General features: G+C 50.4%; 1 protein-coding gene across 6 annotated transcripts in view; it reads left to right on the top strand.

Annotated features, from left to right (window-relative positions):
- The window catches only part of shot (dystonin-like protein short stop), a 217,874-nt gene that overhangs the window by 33,522 nt on the left and 159,898 nt on the right, over window positions 1–24,454 (top strand). Inside the window, exon 1 of one of the 6 annotated variants that reach the window (XM_084579136.1) lies at window positions 18,180–18,594. The exons of the other annotated variants lie outside the window; for them this stretch is intronic. Coding sequence (XP_084435262.1) covers window positions 18,519–18,594 — 76 coding nt within the window. The 5' untranslated portion in view covers window positions 18,180–18,518. Of the gene's footprint in view, window positions 1–18,179; window positions 18,595–24,454 lie in introns of those variants that run through there. 6 annotated transcript variants of the gene reach the window in all.

Here is a 24,454-nt window from a genome sequence, read left to right on the forward strand (position 1 = left end):
ACCTTTGACGGGATCTTTTTTTTCTCTTGTGTTGGCGGCGTACTAATGCATTTGCCGTGGCACCGGTGCGTTTCGCTCGCGAGATGTACGAGCCTATGGGGTTCAGGCTGCGGACGATGTACGGAAATCTTTGGACCACCCAGAAGCGCCCGTCTGTGCTTCATATTTGGGAAATGCGGTCCGCCTCTTTCTCTCTTTTTTAGTGCGTGTTGCCGGCGGGGTTTGAACGCTGAGGTTCTCGGATAGACCCCGATGTGGCAGGTGCCCGCTCAGCCACGTCACAGGTATTGGCGATGGTGCGTTGAGCTTTTACGACAGCTCGAATAATGGTGTTACAATGGAGACTTACATAAAATCGAATTGCCGTGTGGGTCGACAACTTGCTGGTCCTGAACGTCGCGTAATGGCTACAGCGGATGAGAAGGTTCTGGAATAACGTTGCTCCTGCAGCCGGCACAGGAGAGGTTTGCGATTGGATGGGGTGGTGGTGGTGACAAACATTTATTTATTTACTCTTTGTACAAGGAGTTGTCTGGACCGAGGCCCTATTGGCCCAGGCCCTCACAAATCTAGGTGGAGCTCCTATTCCGGAGCCTCAATGGCGTCTAACTACGCTCGCGCCCTGGCGACCAAGGTCCGCTGGGACTGTAGGTCATGGCATCTGAGCAGCGCCGCCTCACAGGCCTCCTTAGAAGGGTGGGTAATGAAGGATTGAAAAAGGGAGGGGGGGGAGAGAAAAAAAAAACTTCTTAAGAAGGTGTTTTTTGAAACCTTCCCTACAGTGGTACAGTGGGCATGCCCGACTGTAACTTTCGTACTGGCCACTTGCGATTTATGGCCTGGTATAGGTCCACGGTTCAAATCCCAAATTCCCAACACAGTTGGGGATGCGTCCAGAATCCGATAAGAAGCCGGTGCGGACGACGTCAACGCCGTGAATGTGCAAGGTCCACTACGCCGCGGGGAGTCGCCGTTCATCACGCAGCCCGCAGATTCCCATCGCACGTCCAGACTAGTCGCCCCCGCCGGTTGCCGGGGGCTGGCACCAAGGGCACGGCGATCACATCGACCGAGGCGACCCTACCGTCTCGGTTGCTACGCGGGTCTTTCGAACGTGACGCTGTGCTGTAGCACCACGTGGAGCGGCTACGGGGCAACCGAGGTTTTGTGTATTGGAAATCGCGATCGATGGTGGGGCGCTGGTCCTGACGTGTGCCGTACGCCTTCCCACCTTTTTTTTTCTTTTCTTCACTTCTGCTGCCTCGTACGTGCGCGGACGAGTTGGTTCGCTCGGTTCCTCGAAAGCGGTGCTCTCATTCGAGGCCTCCTTCCCCAGCTTTCCGAATGCGAGGCCCCGACTCTTCACGGCCGACAGCCGCTCGGTGGAAGAGTGACCCCGCCCAACCTGGTTGCGTCATTGCGTGATGCAAGAGACTCTGTGCTCTCTTCTTCCTTTGTTGGTTGTTCTTCCGCGGGCGTCCGAGTGAACGATAGGAAAGAGGGGGAGGAAAGGGCCCTCCTCGTCTTTCGACAGCTGCTGCAGCGGTAGACGGGGCAACCGGTGCGTCCACTTCCGGTTGCGTGAGCAGCGTTCCGCCGCTCTTCTTCCGCCGTCTATCTTGCCCCTCCCCCTCGTTCTTCGTCGGTGAAAGCGAGGGAAAGACAAGGCGTCTAAAAGCGGCTTCCTCTGCCGTCACTACGGGACATTGCGCAAAAAAAAAAAAAAAAGAAAGAAAAAGGAAAGAAAGCGGGTCGAGGGATGGAGCGTTGTGAGCGCGCGATGCGCCGAACGGTTTCGCGCGCGCGCGACAATGGCCGGCACAGCCCTCCTCATTCGCACTCTCCACCCCTTCCTCTTGGAGCCACTCGAAACACGCGTCGTCACGCATGCTCGAACTCGGGGACAAGTGACGTAAGCGCAGAGATGCGTCCCTCGCCAGGGTTCTGCAGGGTCTCTGCAGCACCCCGGAATATCTGCTTCCATTGTGGTTCACTTCCTCGAGCACAGAAGTGTGAAGATAGTGCAACATTGGCGAAATATGTCGTATCATTGTCACGTTCACAGCCTGCGGCCATCGTCCATGCGCCGTGCACGAGCACCATTGAGTTGATACACTGATGAGCACGGTGAGCACGTTGTGTATGCAGTCGGCAGCTAGCCGGTCCAAGCCAATTATTGAATTGCGAACTCGCGGTACACCCTGAGCCATATCAAATTTTGAGTCTGCTGCGAGCCATCATAAAAACAACAGCTGATGAAAAGTAGCAGTTTTGAATCCCCCCCCCCCCCCCCCCACACACACACACGCACACACACACTTCATCCGCGTCGTCATCGTTCACTAGACTCGTAGTAGTATGATGCTTACGAATCAAAATGTTACCACCGTATTGCTTAACCCCTTGTATTGTTTAACCCCTTTGTTTGTTTGCTTTTTCTCTACCGACCAAGAGCAAAATGTAAAGGCTCAAATCAGTTATTTTGCAGTCGAGACATAATACAGAAGTGCATTTTGTTGTGTTTTTTAAATTAATTTTTTTTTTAATCTGAAATAGCCGTCCACCGCAGTTTTAGTGTTATCTGAATTATTTGCTCAGTACCCTATTTACGGCCGCTATAGATAATGTACGGCCTCTTTTCTGTTTTGCGCCCCCCCCCCCCCCCCTCCTCCCCCCATACAAAATAAAAAAAGAAGAAATTTTTGTGTGTAAAATACTCTTTTCTTTCTTCCGAGTCCTTTCACCTTGTTGCCGAGGGCACCTTAGAATTTCGGCACGCTGGCACTAGAAACCCGCATTCGCAGCTTCGCCCGGTCATTGGCCTCTGGCAGGTCTGCCATATCTCTCGCGCTGTGCAATGCATGTCATCATCTTCACCAGCTTCCGTCCGTGCGCTACGTATCCAGAACCAGTACAGGCCTACCACTATAAGGTTCGCACTCGCGGATTTCGTTGATCTTTGTCAGAAGCTCGACCTTGACCTTGAAAACCGCGCCTCGAAATGAAACTCGACGTGCCAGCGTGCCTAATTCGAATTAGGCCGAACAGTGCTAAACTATCAAATTTTTTTTTTCTTCTGTGCTTAAGACTGCTTCGTCATTTTTGTGAGTAGGTTGCGGCCAGCGATATCACAGCTGAAATCGCCCATACGTTTGAGCAGGGCCAGGTACGCGTGTGGTGTGCGCATTTGACGTGTTCCAACTTCCAAGTGCCGAGCAGCGAGTCGAAGGTCGTTGGGAAAACAACACGAGCGCCTCATGGATTTCATTATTTCGGCTGCAGAAATCCGGAGAAACTCGTAATACTGGACAGGGACGTTTGAGTGGAATTTGAGAGAGTTGGTTCACGCCTCGTAGAGACGGGTCACATGGTAGATGAGGCATGTGCCGTCGGATAAAAGTTCGCTTCTGGATTATTGCATGTGTGATTGGAAATTGCTTTTGGGGAAAGGAAAGGAGTCGTAGCTGTGTCATTTCCCTCTGAATAACTTAACCGCCCCGTGAGGGAAGGAAAGTGGGAGCGACGGAGCGAAAGAGCGCACCGTAGTGAAGGGCTCCGGAATAATTTCGACCTTATAGTTGGCGATATCCAGTATGCGCTGCCGTCGCGGTAGAAGGCAGACATTTACTCTCTCTCTCTCTCTCTCTTTCGTTTCGAAACGGCGTAGGTTTCGAGCCCATGAGTTATATTCCGACTCAGCTGCCGAGTGACGTAGCCATTGTGCCACCGTGGTGGGTTGCCTAATGATCGGAAAGGCACGCTGAAAAAAAAAAGGGGGGGAAAAAAGAGGAAAAAGTGCCCGAGTTTCTCTTAGCTGACTTTCTTATTGTAATATACTGCCTGTGGACCTGGTGACGAGTAGCCTTGATGTGAAAGCCAGTTAAAAATTTCGCTTCTGCAGTTAAGTTGACTTTTCGTGTGTAAAAATCGAAAAGAAACGTGTTTCGCTTTCAATTTGTTCGAAAAAAAATCACTAGAAAACTAACTGTGCGGTCACCGAGGCAGAAGCGGCTCACGCAATGGCCATTAGGCAGGGAAGAGAAACTGGGAAGTGTGACGATACTGTCGGATTCTCAATCCACATGGAGAAATTTTCAGCGGAGCAAGATATCTAAGACAGTACACCAAATCCTGACTTCCATAAGCGAGCCAAAAAAATTATGCACTCAAACATTAGTGTGGATTCCAGGGCACGCAGGGATCGTGGGGAATTTGTACGCGGACAGGGTAGCCCGAGGACATACAACCTACAGTGCGCCCAACAGTCTCGCGGCAGAGGACCTGATTTCGCTTGACTTCAACTACACCATAGTACTACAGCACTACAGAGGATTGCGGAAAGCATATCCGGAGTTACATCAGAAGCTCAGCAACGAGGAGGCCACAGATGTGAGGCGGCTACAGACGGGCCTCTTCATTAATTTACACATATTACACGTGATGCATCCCACGACATTCAGAGACGAATACCCATGGCGCGGGAGGGTTCCCCTACCCTTTACCACATAACGTGGGAATGCAGTGCACATTAAATACAAACAGTTCCAAATCAAGATGAAAGGCAGTGGGAGGCTTTGCTGGCTAGCTCTGATCCGGAGGCTCAGCTTTACCTGGTCAAAAGAGCTCGCAAGCTGGCGGAAGCCAGTGGTGCCCAGGACTGGAGGCGCCAACCGCTCGTCAGCCTCGGCTGAAGAGGCGAAGATAAAAGATCCTCATGCATTTAATAAAGTTTTACTCACTCACTCACTCACTCAGTCACTCTCTCTCTCACTCACTCACTCACTCTCACTCACTCACTCACACTCACTCACTCACTCACTCTCACTCACTCACTCACTCACTCATCCACACTCCGAGCTTTCCTTGCAGTTTAGCGGCGAGTAAGGTTACTCTGGTTCCCCTTCTTTGCTCGGCCTTCAACCGACATGTGATTTCAGGGAAGGCCCTGAAATTGTTTATTTTTATTTGCCTAACGGGGACCTAGCTAAGGACTTTTAACAAAGACCGTCGCCGTTGGAACTAGCCCCTTCGCGTGTCTTCCTACGCAGTGTCTTGTCTCTTGCAGTTCAGTTCAGTTCAGTCGTTCAGTCGTGTCCGACTCTTCGTGACCCTATGGACCATGTCACGCCACGGTTTCCGGTCTCTATCTTCCTAACATCACATAATGTCATCTGCAGTGCCTCGAGGATGCCATCTAACCATCGCGTTCGCTGCCTACCCCTTCTCCGGCGACCCTCAACCTTTCCCAACATCAAATCTTTCTCCAGCGACTCCTCTCTTCTCATCAAATGACCAAAGTAGCTGAGCTTTAACTTTAGAATTTGACCCTCCAATGAGCAGTCAGGGTTTATGGTCGACAGTATCGACTGATTTGATCTTCTGGCTGTCCAAGGAACTCTCAAGAGTCTTCGCCAGCACCACAATTCAAACGCGTCAATTCTTCGGCGGTCAGCCTTTTTCACAGTCCAACTCTCGCATCATCCATACATCAAAACTGGAAAGACCATAGCACGAGTTATACGGACCTTGGTTGGCAGACTAATGTCTCTGCTCTTTACTAGGCGGTCAAGGCTAACCATTGCTCTCTTTCCCAGAAGCAGGCGTCTCCTAATTTCTTGGCTGCAGTCTCCTTCCGAGGTAATCTTGGAGCCCGGAAGGGAAAATCTGTCACAGCTTCCACTTCTTGTCCATTGATGCTCCAGGACTTTATAGGGCAAGACGCCATGATCTTTGTCTTTTTAATGTTCAGTTTAAGCCCAAACTTCTCACTCTCTTCTTGTACGCGCATCAGAAGTCTCTTGAGTTCCACTTCACTTTCTGCCATTAAAGTGGTATCATCCAGCAATCTTCACTCCAGCTGAAGACTCGTCCAGACCGGCCTTCCTCATGATGCACTCTGCATATAGGTTAAATAGGCAGGGCGACAGTATGCAGCCTTGCCTCACTCCTTTCTCAATCGGAAACCAATCAGTAAGGCCACGCCCAGTTCTGACTGTGGCCTCTTGTCCTTCATACAGGTTCCTGAGGAGGCAGATGAGGTGAATTGGAACTCCCATCTCTTGGAGTGCTTGCCACAATCTGCTGGGATCTACGCAGTCAAACGCTTTCGCATAATCAATAAAGCAGAAGTAGATGGGTTTCTGGAACTCTCTTGCTTTTTCCATGACCCAGCGAAGGTTGGCAATTTGGTCTCTAGTTCATCTGCCCTTGCGAAACCCAGCTTGCACGTCCGGAAGCTCCCGATCCACATACTGCTGCAGCCTTCCTTGGAGGATTTTCAACATCACCTTGCTAGCATGCGAAATAAGCGCGATCGTGCTGTAGTTGGAACAATCTTTGGCACTGCCTTTCTTTGGAACGGGGATGTAAACTGACCACCTCCAATCCTGTGGCCACTGCAGGGTTGTCCAAATCTTCTGACATAATGTATGCAGAATGTTAACAGCGTCATGGTTGAGGTTTTGAAGCAACTCAGCTGTTTTTAGCAAGGCTGGCTAAGGCCCATTCAACTTCACTCTTCAGGATGGCCGGCTCGAGATCAGTAATCACAACCGTCTTATGTTGGGTTTGCACATTCGGGTCCTTCTTCTACAGTTCTGTGTATTCCTGCCACCTCTTCTTTATCTCTGAGGCTTCAGTGAGGTCCTTGCCTCGTTTGTCCTTTATCACGCCCAGCTTAGCACGGAAGCTTCCTTTGATATCTTTGATTGTCTTATACAGAGCTCTTGTGTTCCTTAATTGGCTGTTGCATTCAACTGCTTGGCACTGTATGTTCAGGAAGGAATTCTTATCTCTCCTTGCTATTTTCTGAAAATCTAAGTTGAGAACCTTGTATCTTTTTCTTTCCCCCATAACTTTTGCCATCCTCCTTTCCTCAGCTATTTGCAAAGCCTCTTCAGATAACCAGTTCGCTTTCTTGCATTTCTTTTGCTTTGGAACTACCTTAGTAGCGACGTCTTGTATTATATCACGAACATCAGTCCACATCTCCTCGGGCTCTCTGTCTTCTAGATCTAATTCTTGAAATTGATTCCTCACTTCCACAGCATATTCTAATGGAATTTGATCCAGATCATACCTGAAAGGCCTTCTAGTTTTCTGCGTTTTCCTCAATCGAAGCTTAATTTTGGCAACAAGAAGCTGATGATCGGTGCCACGATCGGCCCCAGGCCTTGTTTTTACTGCTTGTATAGCGCTTCTCCATCTCTGCCGGCAAAGAATATAATCGATCTGATTCCTGTGCAGACCGTCCGGTGAAGTCCATGTGTACAGGCGCCTCTTGTGCTGTTGAAAATGAGTATTCGCTATGGTCAAGTTGTTTTCTTGACAAAACCCTACTAGCCTCTGCCCAGCTTCATTTGGCTCGCCAAGACCGAACTTGCCTATAATTCCGGATATTTCTTCACTCCCGACCTTAGCATTCCAGTCTCCTATGAGAAAAACGACGTCTGATGATGGGGTGCGGTCTAAAAGGCATTGTAGGTCCGCGTAAAATCTCTCAACGTCAGCTTCTTCAGCAGTAGTGGTTGGTGCACTTGCTACCAAACAGCTAGACGGATAATCCGCATAGGATTTTAAAGGGACAGAACACTGGAATTTAGGTCTCAATTTTTTTTTTCGCCGCAGTGGAAAGATTGATGTCTAAAATGTTCGATTCGATAACGGTTTTGTTAGAAACGCTGTAGAAAATTTTTTTCCGGGAATTTTTCGATCATTGCGTGCGCCCGTTTTTATGTAGTCCGACGCTGGAAACCATGAGCAGCGACCGCGATGACGACTGGTGGTCGACAAAAAAGACGTACCGAAAATAAATATAACTTTCACTCGCCAGACAGTAATTAGACATTTTTTGCGTAGAGTAACTTTTCAGTTTCACACTCAATGCTGTTACGGCACAATAACGTATGCCCTCGTCGACGAAAGTTTTAGTGGACACTGCCATTGCTTCATTCACGAAATTGCAAACACTGTGGCGCCATCTAGTAGCAAAACCTGAAAGCATACCTCTCGCGATGCGAAAGCAGGGGTGGTTTTTATTTAACGACGCACTGGAGAGAGCGCAAAATATAATAAATTATGGCAAGCACTCCTAGACGAAAAATGAACAATGTGCGGTTACGAAAATCAGCGATATTTTGCTGACATGTAGTCACGTGGGGGCTACACTGAAAGTACTAGGGTTTCTCCGCTAGATAGCGCCTCTGTTGTTTTTATGCTCTGTTGTTTTATCAATAATTAAGATATAGGAAGAAAAATGAGCATGATAGCTACTGCTACCACCCCGTTGCAAAGGGGACGCTCCTATATTCCATCCATCCATCCATCCATCCATGCGATTTTCAATGGCAAATTAAAATGGTAAAGCCTCTTTTCTTTGATATTGTAGTGCTCGATCTGTACTATATGAGGCAAGATCTTTTCATCTCCACCATAATCTCATGACATATTTTGGCCAGTGTTCTGTCCCTTTAAGGGGCCCCTGGTTTGCGAGAACTGTGGGCCCCAGCGCGGCCCCGAAATATGGTTAGAGCTGTCGTATTATTTTATCATTTTTCTGACTGCCTTTGTGGATGTCGGGAATCGGCACTGCTTTAAATAAACCCCGCACGCTAATACGCTGCGCCTGATGTGGATTCTGTCTCTTTGTATCATTACTCGCTCTGCTGCTGTGCTTGGGATCTGGGTCGAGCTGCGGTGCCTGTCTGTCCCATTGTGCGTCCTCTGCATGCGCCGTGAAAGGGACGTTAAGAAGGGAGGAAACAAACAAACAAAAAATTCTTGCGCGCCGAGTGCACGCAATATAGTACGAGAATACGTGGGCGTTGTTTGGACCGTATACCCGCAGGCGTGAGCCGCGCGTGCGCGGTGGTAAAAAGCCCGAAACCCGTCCTTCTGGTGCATGCTGCTGCTATGCGCGTTCTTTTGTCGGGAGCTGTATATTAGTATATATATATATATATATATATATATATATATATATATATATATATATATATATATATATATATATATATATATATATATATATATAATGCCTGCCGCGTCCGGCATTTCTATACACACAGTTCAGATACGCCTCTAATGCCTCCGAGTAAATACGGCGGGAAATCGGCGCATTACTACTCCGGCACATTGTTGCGGGCAGTGCTTGTGTCTGCAGAGACGCGAGGGAGGCACGGGTCTCTCTCTCTCTCTCTCTCTCTCATTTGCGCGCTTTGGAGTGTTAAGGAAGTGCCAGTGAGTGAACGTAGTGAGTGCTGGTGAGTGAGTTTCGGTTATGGTTTGTGGGGTTTAACGTCGCAAAGCGACTCAGGCTATGAGAGACGCCGTAGTGGAGGACGCCGGAAATTTCGACCACCTGGGGTTCTTTAACGTGCACTGGCATCGCACGGCATGCGGATGCCTTGCTTTTCGCCTCCATCGAAAAGCGGCCGCCGCGGCCGGGATTCGATCCCGCATCCCAATTAAGCACAGTAGTCGAGCGTCCTTTACCACTGCACCACCACGGCGGGACAGCTCTGGCGGATGAGAGTAGCCGCGGCCCGCGAGTATTGAACGTGCCAGTGACTCCTGGCCCGCGGTGTTTGCGAGTGTAGGTTCGGCGTGAGTTGAGTGTTTGCGAGTGTAGGTCGGGGTAAGTGGGTGTGAGTTTCAGCAGACTGTTCTTTGGTGCGGGTGAGGAGGGGGGAGGGTAGGCAAGCGTGAATGACGTCAGTGCGCGCGTCACACGTAAAGGAGAGTTCTGGTTGTAAACCGTGTTGAGTTTGGGTGCAGATAGAGAACGTGCAATACTTTATACTTTGGTGCGTGCTGCTTCAGAGAAGTTGGTGAGTGAATTTGACCCAGAGGAGGTGCAGTATTATGCGCGCGCGTGTGGAAAAGCCAGTGATGGTGGATGTTGGCTGAAGCAGCTCGCAATGGGAGCGGTCTGAAAAAGGAAAGGAAACCGCCGGCGAGTTTATATCATTTATTACAGATGCTTTCTCGGTTTTCGGTGACGTGCAGCAAAGTTGCGACGCTTGCGGACTACAATTGCACAGCGTGAAATTCGCTGGCAGCCATCTGCGCGTCATCGTCCTGCTTCCGTGCGCGTGGCGTCATCGCTTGGAGAGCAGGAGCCGGTCGCGGACACGACTCATCGAGAGTTTCTCACTTTAAACGAAACCTGGCGCCTCCACGACGACGTTCGAAATAGACGCGGATATCATCGCATTCCGCGAATTGAGGCGCCTCGAAGGCGTCGCCGGACGCTGGTGACGGCCGCCTTTTTTCTCTCGAACTCCGAGCGGAGCTCTCTCGACGGAGGTGCCGCGGGGACAGTGTTTACGGACTTCTCATTTCCCTTACAAAGCCGGCAGCTCGAGAGGTTGTAGGTCTTGCCTTACTAGAAAAAAAAAAAAAAACGAAAATGTGTGAAGCGAACAACGCGGTGACGGTGGTATTGATGCTGATGCTGTTAGTAGTGTTAATAATTCTGATGTAATGATTTTTGTTTTGAGCAGTGTATAGAATATACCGAAAATAAAACTCCTCCCTACTCGGTGGATGCCCCAAACGCGCCATGAGGGATCGGCATATGGAGGAAGAAATGAACGAAGGAATTAGGTGCCATCGTAAAAGTCCAGGGCTCCGGATCAATTTCGACCTGCGTTAATTGATTCGGCGTCGTATGTCGTAACTAGAAACTGCCGCCTTGCATCGCTGGTCGGAGTGAATGCGCTATATGCTGATAAGCGAAAACTGAAGGGCGCACGTGCCTACCGACGTCTAACTCGCCATCCGGCAGCTTTATATTGGGTGTCGATGGGGAGTAATTGAGTGCTCCTGTGCGGCTGTCATCGTCGCGCTCTTTTCATTTTTTTTTTCTTCTTTTTGTCCCAACTGCTGGGTGAGAAATCCGGCTGTTCACCCTCTCTTGTGCGACGCCTCCTATTTGCCCGTCGTCTACTTGTCGCGGATCTTTATCGGGATGTGTCTTGATAGACACCGTCCACGGTCTACTCGAAAGGAGATTCGCGGTATATACTCTTCTCACAGCTTTAGGAGCAGCGGCTTTTTTCATTAACGGCGCGGACGGGCTTGCGAGCAGAGAGAACGCTTGAGGAAGCGGCACCCTGAAGCTAGGCCTGTTCGCTTGCTTCTAACGGATGACAACTTGTGGTGCGACAGCGTGTCACCGTTTACATCTTCGCTATTCATCGACAGATATGCTAGTGAGGGCTTAAAAGCTGCTTGCATAAGCGAGCCAGACGTTTAGTAAACCCACCCCCTTTAGGGAAGCGTTATTAGGTGTTGATAAAGTGCAGTTTATAAAGACTCTGGTCACATCGTGCAAAAAAAAAAAAAAAAGAAGAAAAAAAGAAGTAGGCAAGACTCTAGGCGGGGGAATGGAAAGAATTAAGCGTGGAACACGGGCGAGTATGCTTGTTTTTTGTTGTTTTTTTTTGGAAGACATTTGTTCCAAGAGAATAATGAGAAACGGTGCGTGTACGTGGATTATAGACTTGAAGATGTGGCACATGTTTTGTGCACGCGCTTCACCTGTACCGCCTGAACTCGACCAGTTGAAGATGGGGCAGCCGCAACGCGCCCCAGTGGCCGAACATGGCAGCGAAAGCGGCAGGCCGGGCGTCGCCTGCTGCCGAAGGAAGCCGGCAAGGAATAGCGACCGAAGGGAGCAGCTGTGCGCGGCGTCGTGACGCGGGAGCGTGTGGCGACCCGCGGTCGTGCCGCGATTGGCCGATCCACTTTTAAATAGCCCCAAACGGTCCTCCTCCTGTTCCTTCCGTGATCGGGCGCGGTGCACTGGCTACGCGTCACGATCGCGTGCTGCTGTCCATTGAGTATGTATGCGCGCTAGGAGAGAGAGGAGAGGGATACTGGACGCCCTTGCGTCAATAGAAGCGTGCAGTATCGCAGAACTCGGGTTTACAGGGGTTCCTTCATATGGAGAGGTAGAATCGCGGACGCCGTGAAGGTCATCTATAGTGTTTTTGTTTTATTTTTATTTTTTTTTTGTCTCCGCGTATACAGCCTTTTTTAAAAGTGTGCTTGACCTCGCATTCACTTATAGACTTTTCTTTGACGTTCGATCCGATAAACCGGTATGAACCGTACCTGCATGCACCGATTTGCGCACTCGAGAAACATAGTGTTCAAACAGCACACTTTTCGAGTCTTCGCTACAACAGTACAATCGTGAGGAATTTCACGCTGGGACCTATAGTTACTGCGGCTGTCCAAGTGGTTGACGGGGGGTCGTTGTCACGTGGTCACCTGCCGAAAAGCGATAGTCCGGACACCACAGTTATGGTTGAGTGTGGTGACCCGCCCGTACCAAGTTGGTTGTATGTGTAGACAGCGATACAGCCAGCTTCCTCCACTGTGAAAGGGAACAGCCACTTTGTACAAAAGGACGAATTTTCTTGGTCGACGAACGCAATAGCGCTGAAGACGGAGACGAGAAAGAACACGGACAAGCGCATAGTGAAATTGATCGTATTTGTTTGAACTGTGTCAGCGTGCCATCAATAGCCTCGTCAAAAGAGACGCAGTGTCTGTGTCACGCGACGGGACTTTGGTTGCTATCGACCTTCTGTTTATAGCCGAAGTGACCGCTTGTCCGTGTTCTTTCTTGTCCCCGACTTCAGCGCTCTTGTGTTCGCTGTTTTACCGACTCATACCCATACCTTACTTTCTTGGTTGTTTTTCTACTGAAGTAGAAGGTGAATTTCGGGTATCTTACGCTGCCGAAGAGCAAAACTAGTTTGGAGACGGGAAAAAAAAAAGTGTGTGCTTATTAACTTAATCCTTATATACTTCGTTCCATTCCGTCGTACACGTACATACATGTCCCCAGACTCTCCGGGTTGCGTAGCAGCCCTTTAAACCTGGACTACAGCACTCTCGCGAAGAGCGTCCGCCGTCTTGATATGAAACGATGCAGCGGAGCTATCTTTTAAGCTATTTATATCTGTTCGAAATCAGGTTCGTATATATAGTTATATGAACGAGACGACGTGGGGAGCAGCGGCCGTTCACGGACAGCTGTCGTGGCTTTTTGAATCCGCGTCGCCGGATTGGCCGATGCTTGCCCTGGCGGCTGCTTTGGCAGTGCTGCACGCGTGGCCTGTGTGACCCCTTCCCCTCCCCCGTCGAAGTGCCCTGCGACGCATGGACGCTCGCTGCAGGTCGGCGACCGCTCGCGCGCGCTCGGGCTCAGGAATTAGATGCGCTTTGCGTCTAATGCGGGCTATCGTGTGAAACCACTGCCCCCGGCACTGCATGCGCCGACACGGGTAACGCTTCATTTCTTTCCCCCTCGTTCATCGCTGGCCTTCCCCTTTCTAAACTTGCATCTCGGATTCTCAGCGGCGTTCGCTTTCTGCCTGGTTATCTCGAACGTCTTAAGTAAGGTACGCACAGGCCAGTTGCTGGGTGCATGCTCAGTGTTTCGGAGTGCTTCGGGCGAATAAGGAAATTTAAAAGTGTGGATAGTTGGCCCGAAAAACAACTGCCTCTTTGTACTTGTATCGGCGATTCATGTGAATCTCTCAAGGTTAAGGAAGTATGAAAGGGTGGGCATTAATTGCTATCAAATTCGCACTGGCGGCGATTCATGTGGATCTCTCAAGGTTAAGGAAGTATGAAAGGGTGGGCATTAATTACTATCAAATTCGGAGTGGCGGCGATTCATGTGGATCTCTCAAGGTTAAGGAAGTATGAAAGGGTGGGCATTAATTACTATCAAATTCGCACTGGCGGCGATTCATGTGGATCTCTCAAGGTTAAGGAAGTATGAAAGGGTGGGCATTAATTACTATCAAATTCGGAGTGGCGGCGATTCATGTGGATCTCTCAAGGTTAAGGAAGTATGAAAGGGTGGGCATTAATTACTATCAAATTCGCACTGGCGGCGATTCATGTGGATCTCTCAAGGTTAAGGAAGTATGAAAGGGTGGGCATTAATTACTATCAAATTCGGAGTGGCGGCGATTCATGTGGATCTCTCAAGGTTAAGGAAGTATGAAAGGGTGGGCATTAATTACTATCAAATTCGGAGTTGCGGCGATTCATGTGGATCTCTCAAGGTTAAGGAAGTATGAAAGGGTGGGCATTAATTACTGTCAAATTCGGAGTTGCCGCTGAATGTGTAGAAGAGTTGACAGAGGCGTCATAGGCGGCAGAAGAGATTGTCCGGCATATTTCAGACTTGACAGCGGACGCATGCCTTCCTCTTCGGTCCGGTCTGGTGTGTGCGCGTTCATGTCGCGATGTTGTGAAAGCCCTAGCGGTTTCCGAAATTATTCGCTCGGTGTCGCGTAGAAAGAAAGAAAATGGTCGCGACCTGGAAGCAAAACATGTAGGTTATTTTCGGCTGTACGTCAACGACTCCTGGCATGTTTGAAAGCCTCCTCTTTTCGGTGTGTACCATGGTTTGCCGTTACCGCGTCCCCGTTTCGCGGCGCGCTCTCGCTTTGCTTGAAGGTTCCCACTTTAGCGCGCTTTTCTTGAGCATTTGCTGTCATTTTGAAGGCATGTCTCTGAACCCGTCTTGTCAGCCTTTTCCGACATCTGGCCCGATCGTCACCCTTTTCGGGACGTCATCAGCGCGCCATCTGTTGCATCATTGCTTGGCTCCGTTACGCGGAGAGAGGAGGGAGACACGGACAGGACTCAGCGCGGTCTGATGGGCTCGCCGTCGACCAGTGAAATTGCGTGATCTTAGCACGCTTTAAGCATATATACCTTTCAGTGCCCAAGTGTCGCTCTATATGGGTAGCGGCTCGGAGAGGGGGAAGACAAGCGGCAGCTTTGACAAGATCCATTTCAACACTATTGTAGTTGGTCGCTTCCCGACATGAGAGGGATTCTACAATGTTTGACCAAGAAAAAAAAAAGTGTATAACTGCTGGCAACCGATTCTAAGCTAGAGCAGCCTTGAAGTCCTGTTTAGAAAGTACAAGAAGTAAAGTTCATATTGGAGAGGTTCAGTGTATGTGTGCAGTGTATGATATAGTGCAGTGTGCAGTGTGCAGTGTATGATGTATGTGTGTAGTGTATGATGTAAAATAAACCAAAGTTTAGAAGCAGAACATCTATGTTGCATACGTTCCAGAAACCATGCAAAGCAAGCGGCCTCCGCTCATCTCCGAGAAGGAATAAGAAACTAGAAGCCACTGAGGAATTTCGAAGTGTTTCCGGCGGTCGAATGCACGGCCTTGCCGCCAGCGTATGCCGTATGCGATTTCATAATAGGAGCGCTCCGGGCGCAGCTGACTCGGACGGAGGCTTTCCCACTCGGTCGCCGTAGAGAGCGGCCACTTTGCGAAGTGCGCGGAAACTGTTAACGAACTTGCGCGTGGTTGAAACTTCCGCGAGCGCCTTGTGAGCCTTGCGCTGCCGAGCGCTCCTTCCTTCCGGCATTAGCGATTGTGCGTTCAGCACGGCTGCGCCCCAAAGAGGCCTCCGGTTCGGCTGCGCTTCTTCAGCTGATAGAGAGAGAGAGAGAGAGAACAAACTTTAATTGTCCAACAGAAAAGGTACGCGCCCCAACAACCTCGGCCGCATGGCCGAGGATGCCAGGGAGGAACACGGCCATGCTGATCGGGATGTCTTGTTGCTGTAAGTATAGTTGGTCAGTCATCATCGTCATGTATTGATTAAACTGGAGCTGATATTGTCCGTGCATATTGTGTACATTATTTTGCAACTTATAGTTTTTATTTGAGTACACTATTTGTGACCAAATATGTTTTTTTTTTTAATTTTCTGTGGGCGCATGTGTGGTGTAGCAGTTATTGATGATTGAAATAAAGTGTCCATTCTCCTACTTGCATTATTTCGGCTTTCAGTGTGTTGTAGACAAATAAGTGGGTTAGGGGTCACGTCGGTTGTCTCGTTGACCTCGGGAGGATTGTTCAAAACGCGAGGCTTGAGCGATAGTTTTATAAAATAAGTGAAGGGAACCCACGGGATCTCGAAGCCGACTTTCGAGACTTACGATCGAAGAACTCTCGAGTCATCGCAGTGCAATGTTTGATGTCTTCTACAACTTGGTTGGTTTGGTTTGTGGGGTTTAACGTTCCAAAGCGACTCGGGCTATGATCGAGACGCCGTAGTGGAAAACGGCCGCCGAGGCCGGGATTCGATCCGGCGTTCTTGGGCACAGTGACCGAGCGCCCTAACCACTGCGCCACACCGGCGGGTCTTCTACAACTTACCACTAGCCGAGTGACAGCTCGCATGACCTCACTACAAATAAGGAGTCCCCTGATCATCTATCCCTTCTTCAACAAAGGTGCGGTGAGCACGGACTCGCTTTGTGTGTGCGCGCGCACATTTGCCATAGCCTAAACACGTCGAGCGCGCAGGGAAGGCCATTTTCCCACTATAGATATCCACGTGTCTGATCCCGCTTCAGGTGCATTGCACGATTCGCATTGACCATGAGGACCCTACGAACGACCAGTGCACGCTGCAATCAGAATGACGTCTACGTATGCGACTGGAACGACACAGCTAACCTCCTCTGCGTTTTGAAGCCGATAGTGGACCTGACATGCAGCGAGCGTGATGTTTGAAATTGCTCTGCCACGATAACGTTTTGTTTTTTACACGTTGTGAGTGATCTAAAAGTTGGCGTCCCATATCCTTGAAATACCAGAGATACACACTCCGGTGTCAGTGTCATATGAGTCAGTCGGCAGTGCATTGTTCTGTGTACGCGGAGATGTGCAATAACGCGAAGGAAAATGCTCGCGTCATATTGCGTCGCGAAAAAAAAAAAAAAAAGGAGAAAAACATTCTTTTCGCTGCATCCTGGTTATTAAAGCATTGTTAATGAGGTGCCGCGTCGCCTAATTTTTTTTTCTTTTAAATAGCTACCACAATACGTTTCCGTTTGATAAATAATCATTGAGGGGATCATATTGACAGGCCGCCGATAGACCCCAAATGCCTCAGATAAGACAATGCACGATCACCCCGTATACTTAACTGACCACAATTGTTTCCTACTGACCTCCTTAGGCCACCAGCTTGCCGATTATCTTTCGATAAGCACAACGGTTCACTACCACCAGTTGTTGGGCACAGTGCTACAAAGTACTCGTCAAGGCCTGACAACACCTTGCAACCGCTTCGCAGTCGAGTAGGGGCTTGTAGCAACGCTCGTAAACCCCCATTCCTCGTTCGCGAGCGGAACGCGACCTCGTCGTTTGTGCAGGTGTCTTTTTTGCCGCCGCTTTCGGAGCCGTTTTGTGCAGCGACGCGCGTTCCGGCCGCTACGGCTAGCTACGGTCTCCTCGGAGCTGTACTTACAAAGTCATTGCACGACAAAAAATGAGAAAGAAAAAGTCAGAAGTGCGGCGAGTTTCGAGTCTCCCGGAGGTCGTAAACCTTCTTGGCCCGCGAACTGGCGTTCGCCGCGGTCTCGGGGAGACCTTCGCCCGCTGCGGTCTATTCACCGGCTGGACCTAGTCGCGCGCAAGGACGGGGTCACGACTCACGAATAGACGCTTGTCGTGCCAAAGAAATATAAGTGGCGCTATGAGCTTGTCTATGATTCCGTGAAGACGAACAGGGCTGTCGCAGTGACTCCGTTAAATCGTCTCAGTACAATACGATAGTTGGTTCAAACAGCGGCTGCTTGCCGATTGTTGCGTCCTCTGGTGGCTTCCAGATGAACTGATCTGAGATTCCGTATTGCATTTTGCGGGACGCTGTACCTGATACGGAGACTCGTAGGCGGCGGCTCTGTCTACTGACCTCCATAGCCGATTCACTCGCGGTGGAGCGTGTCGATGTCAGTTGCAGTTTTCGTACCAGAACAGAGATGGCGCCAGTGGTCCCGGCGTCAGGGCGGTGTTCTGCGGTTACGCGGAGAGGGGCTTTCCCCGAGGAGGTGTGGAGGCAGTCGGAAACGTTTGAAGCATTTGCCCTCGAAGGCACCCCTCCCTCTCCTGAGGGGAAAGGTTTGGCCTGGTTCAGCCAGCTGCTCCCGCGAGCAGCAGCCTTCTTGCATGCCGGTCGAGGAGGTTACACGCCTCAGGTCGGGCACGCGGATGACGACGACGCGCCGCCTCACTTTCGCCTTCAGTGCGCAACGCCACGAGGCGTCGCGCTGATCGGCAACGATTAATAAGCGACACACTGCTGCGGTGCGGCGGCAGCACGTGACTACTTTACTGCTCACCGCTGAGCTACGAACATGGCTGTCTTCTGCGGTCGGCAGCTGCTGCCGGTATGTGTCCCCCAACTGCGAGGCGGCGTTGGCGCGTGCGCATAGGAGGCTGACTGGGAGCGGACGACGCGCCAGAGAGAGCACATAGCGGCGTTGTGTGAGTGTGTGTGTGTGCGTGGTGGTGTGACGTCGGCGGCGATCGGCAGCGGAACCACCACCGCCACCGTGCCTGGCCTTACACGGCAGAACTCGCCTGAGAGGCGCTCCCACGCCGGCCTAGAAACCGAGCGCGGAGGACGATCGACGCGGCGACAGGCGTCCGCACTCTGTCGCGATGGCTGGCCGCGCAACGGACACCGGCGAGGATCCGAACCTGCAGAAGTACGAGTCGAGCCTGTACAAGTTCAAAGGTCAGTTCAGTCGTCGCCCCCGCCATAGCCTGTCAGCCAAGCTCGCGGCTGATGAGCCCGCAGTGCGCCGTTGCTTTTGCTGACGCCCATATAGATCGCGCGCGTCTGTTAAGTCTCCCAACGTAAGGCGAAACACTACTCGGCCGGATGCCGACGCCCCTGTTAGAAGATCGGCTCAGTCAGCGCGATCGCCGACCACCTGTGGGGTGACCCCCTGGATCGAGAGATGAGCGCGAACTTCGCTTGTTCGAGCGCACCCCCCAGCATAGAGCCCCCCTTATCGAAATAGGCGGGGTATGCACTTATTTCGGCGGCTCCTTCGGTTCTCTCCTCGCCTCCCACCACCGCCCGGGATGATCTGTGCACCGATATCTTCCCCTCCCGCCACTTCTTGGCTGCTCGTCTCTCTGTTGGAATGTGTCTCTCCCTGCCCACGCATCGCTAAGTTCGAGAGGCTGTTTGGAAATGTAAGAACACCGGTGTAGGAATGAGAGATATCTTCGCCAGGTCGTCTTTTCGTTTTATTTCTTGGTCGAGTGGCATCCGCTTTCGCAACACCTACTGGGCGCATTCTCTGTCTCACTTTAGTGTTGTAGATACCCTGACTGAAAAAACAAAAGAAAAAAAGAGTACGCTAAGCTGAGCTACATAACTCGCGGCTTATTGCAAAGCCGGCTTCGCGCGCTTGCCAGTTTGGGCAAAAGAGTCCCGCTGTGCTAATAGGGTGCTGTGCCATACGGTCGAGGTCATGCCGCGACCGCTACGTATGTGTGTGGCTACTCTCGGCATCTTTCGTAGGCGGTGGCTCTCTCGGTATGCGCTCAGTTCTCGCTAGTAGGCGTTCGATTTAGCCGCGTTCCCCGCAAGGTCGTATTCCATCGGGCGGACCTTCTTGGTAAAAAGTATCCGAACTTGGAATCAAAGACCGCCATTTTCAGCTTTGCTGCTCTTGCCTCGTCGCTTCATAGTCACCGTTTCGGAGCTCCTTTCGCGAGCTGATTATTAGTTTCTTTTTCTTTTAATTGCATTTCTTGCACAGTGCACCGTTTTCCTGAGATAGCGGCACACCCTAGGAGATATGTGCCGCTGGACACTCGCCAAAGCTGAGCGAGCTGCGTAGAGCGAGAAATGTAAAGGTATTGGGGTAGCACAGGGATTCCAGTTCCTCACTGGAACCTTTCCTAGAAGGGCGTGGACCGGGCCACAAGGAATGGATTTCGGCTTCGAAAGAGCGTCTTCGGCGCACTCCGAACAGCTCGCGCGCTCTGTTAGCTGTCACCTGCGCTTGTTTGGGGTCGTAAAATTGGGTCTGGAGTGTAAAAGCATCCGACAGAGTCGCAATGGGCAGCATATGTATAGTTCATCGAACCGTTCGACTTTCTTTTTTTAATGCTCACAGTAATAGAAGCCACAGACAGCGCTTTTGCCATCGGGTTCTCTTTCTCCCCTACTTTCCTTGCTGCCGATATTAGTTAAGCGCAGCTCGCGGAACTGATTACCGCCACCGAATGTACCTGTAGGCACTCAGCGGTGTATATATAAAGCATTCCCAATTGCACCTCTTGGAGAACGAGAACACTTTGTCATTCGGCTGCTGGACGGCCGTAGACAAGTGGCGCTCTTGTCTCCGGCTCGTATCGCGGGTCGACGGCGAATAAGTGAACTGGCTGGCTACTGCTGCCCCAGATTGGGTTGTGCGGCGAAAGTGTTAGCTCTTAAACCCGGAAAGCACGCTCCGTATATGTGCCTATCGAGAGAGCACTTGGCCTACAACGATGCCTGGATTAACTCTTTGCTCGACAAGACTGGATGGAACAAGTTTAGGTGCATTTGCTCATGCATGGGCGTGAGTATGCAAGCATGCATGCTGCCTTGTAGCATATTCCCGCTGGCTGCCATCGTAGTTCGGCGAAAAAATAAAGATAGTCTTCGCCGCGTGGATCTAGCATGACGCATTTCCGGGAGGGGTGGCGCGCCGCCTAAGCGGTTATTCTGCAACCGCGCCGCCTCTACTGTCTCGTTCGAGGAGGAGGAAAAAGAAAAATTGTTCTCAACAAGCTTTCTAAACACTGAATAACGGCTTTGAGTGGCTGGAGTATAGTTTTCTTTTTACCATTTACTCCTGAACTGCTGGAGATGAGAGAATGGCCATTATTCATAAGATCGGCTCAAGTCAGAGTTAATTTATTGCTCTGAATACGTGCTGTTTGGCAGGTGGTCCTATGATTGATGCATTTTAGATTGCGTCTCAACTGCGGTTGAATAGTGCCGGCGTTGCGCTTAGGTTATTGCCGTTCATAGTTTGGTCATCAGATAGTGTGGACTCTCGTTTTGCGAAGTAGCCCCCCCCCCCCCCCCCCCTTTTTTTTTCTAGATTTCTTTACTTCTAATGCCTCGTTAGCTTTCTGACGCCTGCAGAATAGACGTAGTACTTGACACACAGTTCCGCTCAATGTAACCTGCAACACACGGGTGTCGTGATGGGCGCGAGTTTACATCATATATGAATGTGCCGGGAAGCGCGGTTCGGGAAACCCTGTGGTTAACATGACTGAGCAAAGCTAATTAACTAAATGCACATCATTCCCGTCCAAGGGAGTGGCACTGTTCCAGTCAGTGCGATAATGATAACTGGTGTAGGGTGGAGGCCTGATTGAGTGCGATAGTAGGCCGCAATCAATCCGGAACGTTAATGATAGAGCTCAGCAGAAAAAAAAAAAAAAACACTGCCTACGTACCATACGTTTGTTTTTCTTGCTTTCCAGAGACCTATATGCAGCCCTGTAATTTTATTTTTAAAAACCTGGTATGAAAAAACGAAGAGGTCAACTATTATGCTGTAAATGGGAAGATAACGGCCCGTTCCCAGCAGAACCAAAAGCAGAAAGGAAATTTATCAGAGTGATATCCGTTTCGTTGGCAGATTGCAGGCTGGAAGCTCATATGTCACACTATCACCGCATATGAGCTGATAGCTTAATGAGCTGCGTATACACAGTTCCGTTGCTGTGTCGGCGCCGCATACTATGGCTGTCCTCGCCTCGCTCCTGCCGAACACATGGCTATTTTGCGTGCCTGCGTCAGGGACCTGACGCAACCCGACCGAGACGACGTTGACGGATGGCCATCGTCACAGACAGGCCTGCTAACAGCGGGCACGTGTTACGTGCGGTTTGGACGCCGCGGATGTAGGGTCCACGGATCACGGTCAGACTGCATCGTCTGCGCGCTCGCCGTAGCAGCGTTTTGTTTTTCTTTGTCGTCCCTGCATCCAATGAAATGCGAGGGAGAGGAAATCGTTGCTCGTGCATCTCGACTCGCTTGGACGACTTGGTGATCGATGACGTGATGTTCCTCTTGCGATACCCGAGTTATTCCTGTTATATACATATCGGTCCTGCAGCCATTTTCCGACTCCGTGATAACCGTCTGAAAAGTCAGTTAGTTTATAGCCTATGAGATCTGCGTCCGTAAATCTCCTCTGACTTCACTTAATTGGGAAAGGTATAGGTGGGAAAGGTATAGGTAAAGGTGACATACTGCGCCTTTCCTTTCGTACAAATTAGGGACAGCTTCATATCGGTACTTTTGAAAGAATTGCTTCCTTTCCAGACGTTTCCGGTGAAAGTGGCCGCTTTGTCATTGGAATGAGCTAATGTATGGATGTGGGCACGCTTAGACCGTCTTTATTCTGTCATTCGAGACGCCTCTTTAAATCCTGCTCACACGCGCCTGCTTGCACTGTGGGTATACAGCGTCGTAGTCTGGGGCAACAGTACGAGGTTTCTGCGAAGTTTGCACGGCACACGCTCTGCGCTTTCAAGCGCGTCGGCCATCGTCTGTCTCTTATATATATATATAAAAAGCGCATGAGGATGCTAGCCGCTGTTTAGCGACAGGAGTTGTCACGAGCCTTCTACAGTTCCGGCGGTAGCACGCGATTATGTTGGGGTATGAATGCAGCTGGGGTTTCTGCCGAGTGTGCCGGAGACGCCATGCGCACACTTGCGGGCTGTTCGTATGTTTGGGACCTGTGGGTCCCGTCACGACCCACTCGGCATAAGTCCAGTGTGCACTGGCAAGCCGCGTGCTGGGCAGTCCAATGCCTAAATCTTCTCCCCTCATTTTTGGTAAGCATTTGTAGTTGCGTACAATATGTGCATCCGCTTCCCTTGGTTCTGCGAAGCAGATATAGTTGCGTACGGTATGTGCACCAGCTGCGGCGCGCCTGTCTAACCGTTTCTCGTTTAACTATCATACTCTCTCTCTCTCTCTCTCTCTGTGCTATCCATTTCTCCGCTTTCCATCTTTTGTCAGCACTCGGGAATGAAAGTGTCATCTTTGACTCCTGTACGAGGCATGCTCATTCCTCTTCGCTTACTGCACTTGCGACTAATGAGTTCCGCGAGTGCGTGCCCTTTACGCCTTTGCCCTATTTGTGAATCTGTGCTGGGTGACAATGTGTGCATGGATGGTGCTGACTCGTTCTGATGTCCCGTAGCCGGAGAAAACACCGGAAGGTCGGAGCTTACCAGGGACCTCCTTTTCAAAGTCTCTTCTCCCTTTTCTTTCCTTTAACCAACTCTTACCCGTACTCTCATGTGGGGCTGTGAAACGTGGAGGCTAACCAAGAGGGTTCTACTTGAGTTACGGACAACGCAGAGGGCTTTGGAACGAAAAATGATTGGGGTAACGTTAAGAGATAGGAAGCGTGCAGAATGGGTCAGAGAAATTATTCAAGTTACTGACATTCTAGAGGAAATCAAGAAGACAAAATGGGCATGGGCAGGACGTGTAGTACGAAGAGAGGATAACCGATGGTCGCTTAGGGTAACAAACTGAATTGCAAGGGAAGGAAAGCGTAGCAGGGGGCGGCAGAATGTTAGGTGGGTGGGTGAGGTTAAGAAGTTCGCAGGGGTCAAGTGAATGCAGCTAGTACAGGACCGGGAAAAATATAGGAAAGGCCTTCGCCCTGCAGTGGGTATAGTCAGGCTGAGATGGTGATGATGAACCAACTCTTTCGGCCAATCCTGGCCGCGGGGGCCGGTTTTCGACTGGGACGAAACGCAAAACGTGCCTATATATCAGTGCGGTTTAAAGGTCTCTCCCCCCCCCCCCCCCCCCTCTTCCTCAGATGGTCGAAATTATTCCAGACTTGATCCTTCACTATGTCACCACTTTGTCTGAACTATCTATCAGTACTTGCTTCGTCTCACTCTAATGGATCAAATTTATGACTATTGCTTGGCTTCCGAGACTATTTATCCACATGAAGTTGCAGACCCACCGTTCCTGTATCGTCTGTACGGGCGCTCAATTGTTCGCGGCAATTTCACCATTAAGTTCTGTAGCGTAAAACGAATGTCATCAGCAAATCGGAGTTAACTGGCGCGTTCTCCACTGATCCTTCGTTAACAGCTCTGCGCAGTCCAACCCTCTAATTACATCTTGTTTACACGAGCGAACAGGAGCAGCAGAGAGGTTGAATTCACATCGCCCGACACTTACCTCTCCGATTGTCGTCGTCTTTCTTCCTGTGCGCACTTACTGTGGTCGCCATAGTTTTCAGCCCCGTTACTCATAACTCTTTTAAACCTTGGTTACGCATTGCCGACATGATTGTCGACGTCTCGACTGTTTCAAACCATCGCCATAACATCTGCATGGAGGCCTTGCAACGGCTTCTTGTATCCTCCACATTTGTGTGCTCTCAAATAACGTTCTTGCGAAATTGAAGGGGTGTCCTCATGGCAGCCGAGAGAGGTTAATTAAGACAGGGCAGGAGTCGGCCATATCTGGTCGTGAGGTGTTTTCATCCTATACCTTGCAACGCGGGGCGTGAAACCGAGGTTCCTTCCTG

The sequence above is a fragment of the Amblyomma maculatum genome, chromosome 9, assembly GCF_055883805.1.
Source record: "Amblyomma maculatum isolate TAMU_Amacu chromosome 9, ASM5588380v1, whole genome shotgun sequence".
Taxonomy (NCBI): Eukaryota; Metazoa; Arthropoda; class Arachnida; order Ixodida; family Ixodidae; genus Amblyomma; species Amblyomma maculatum.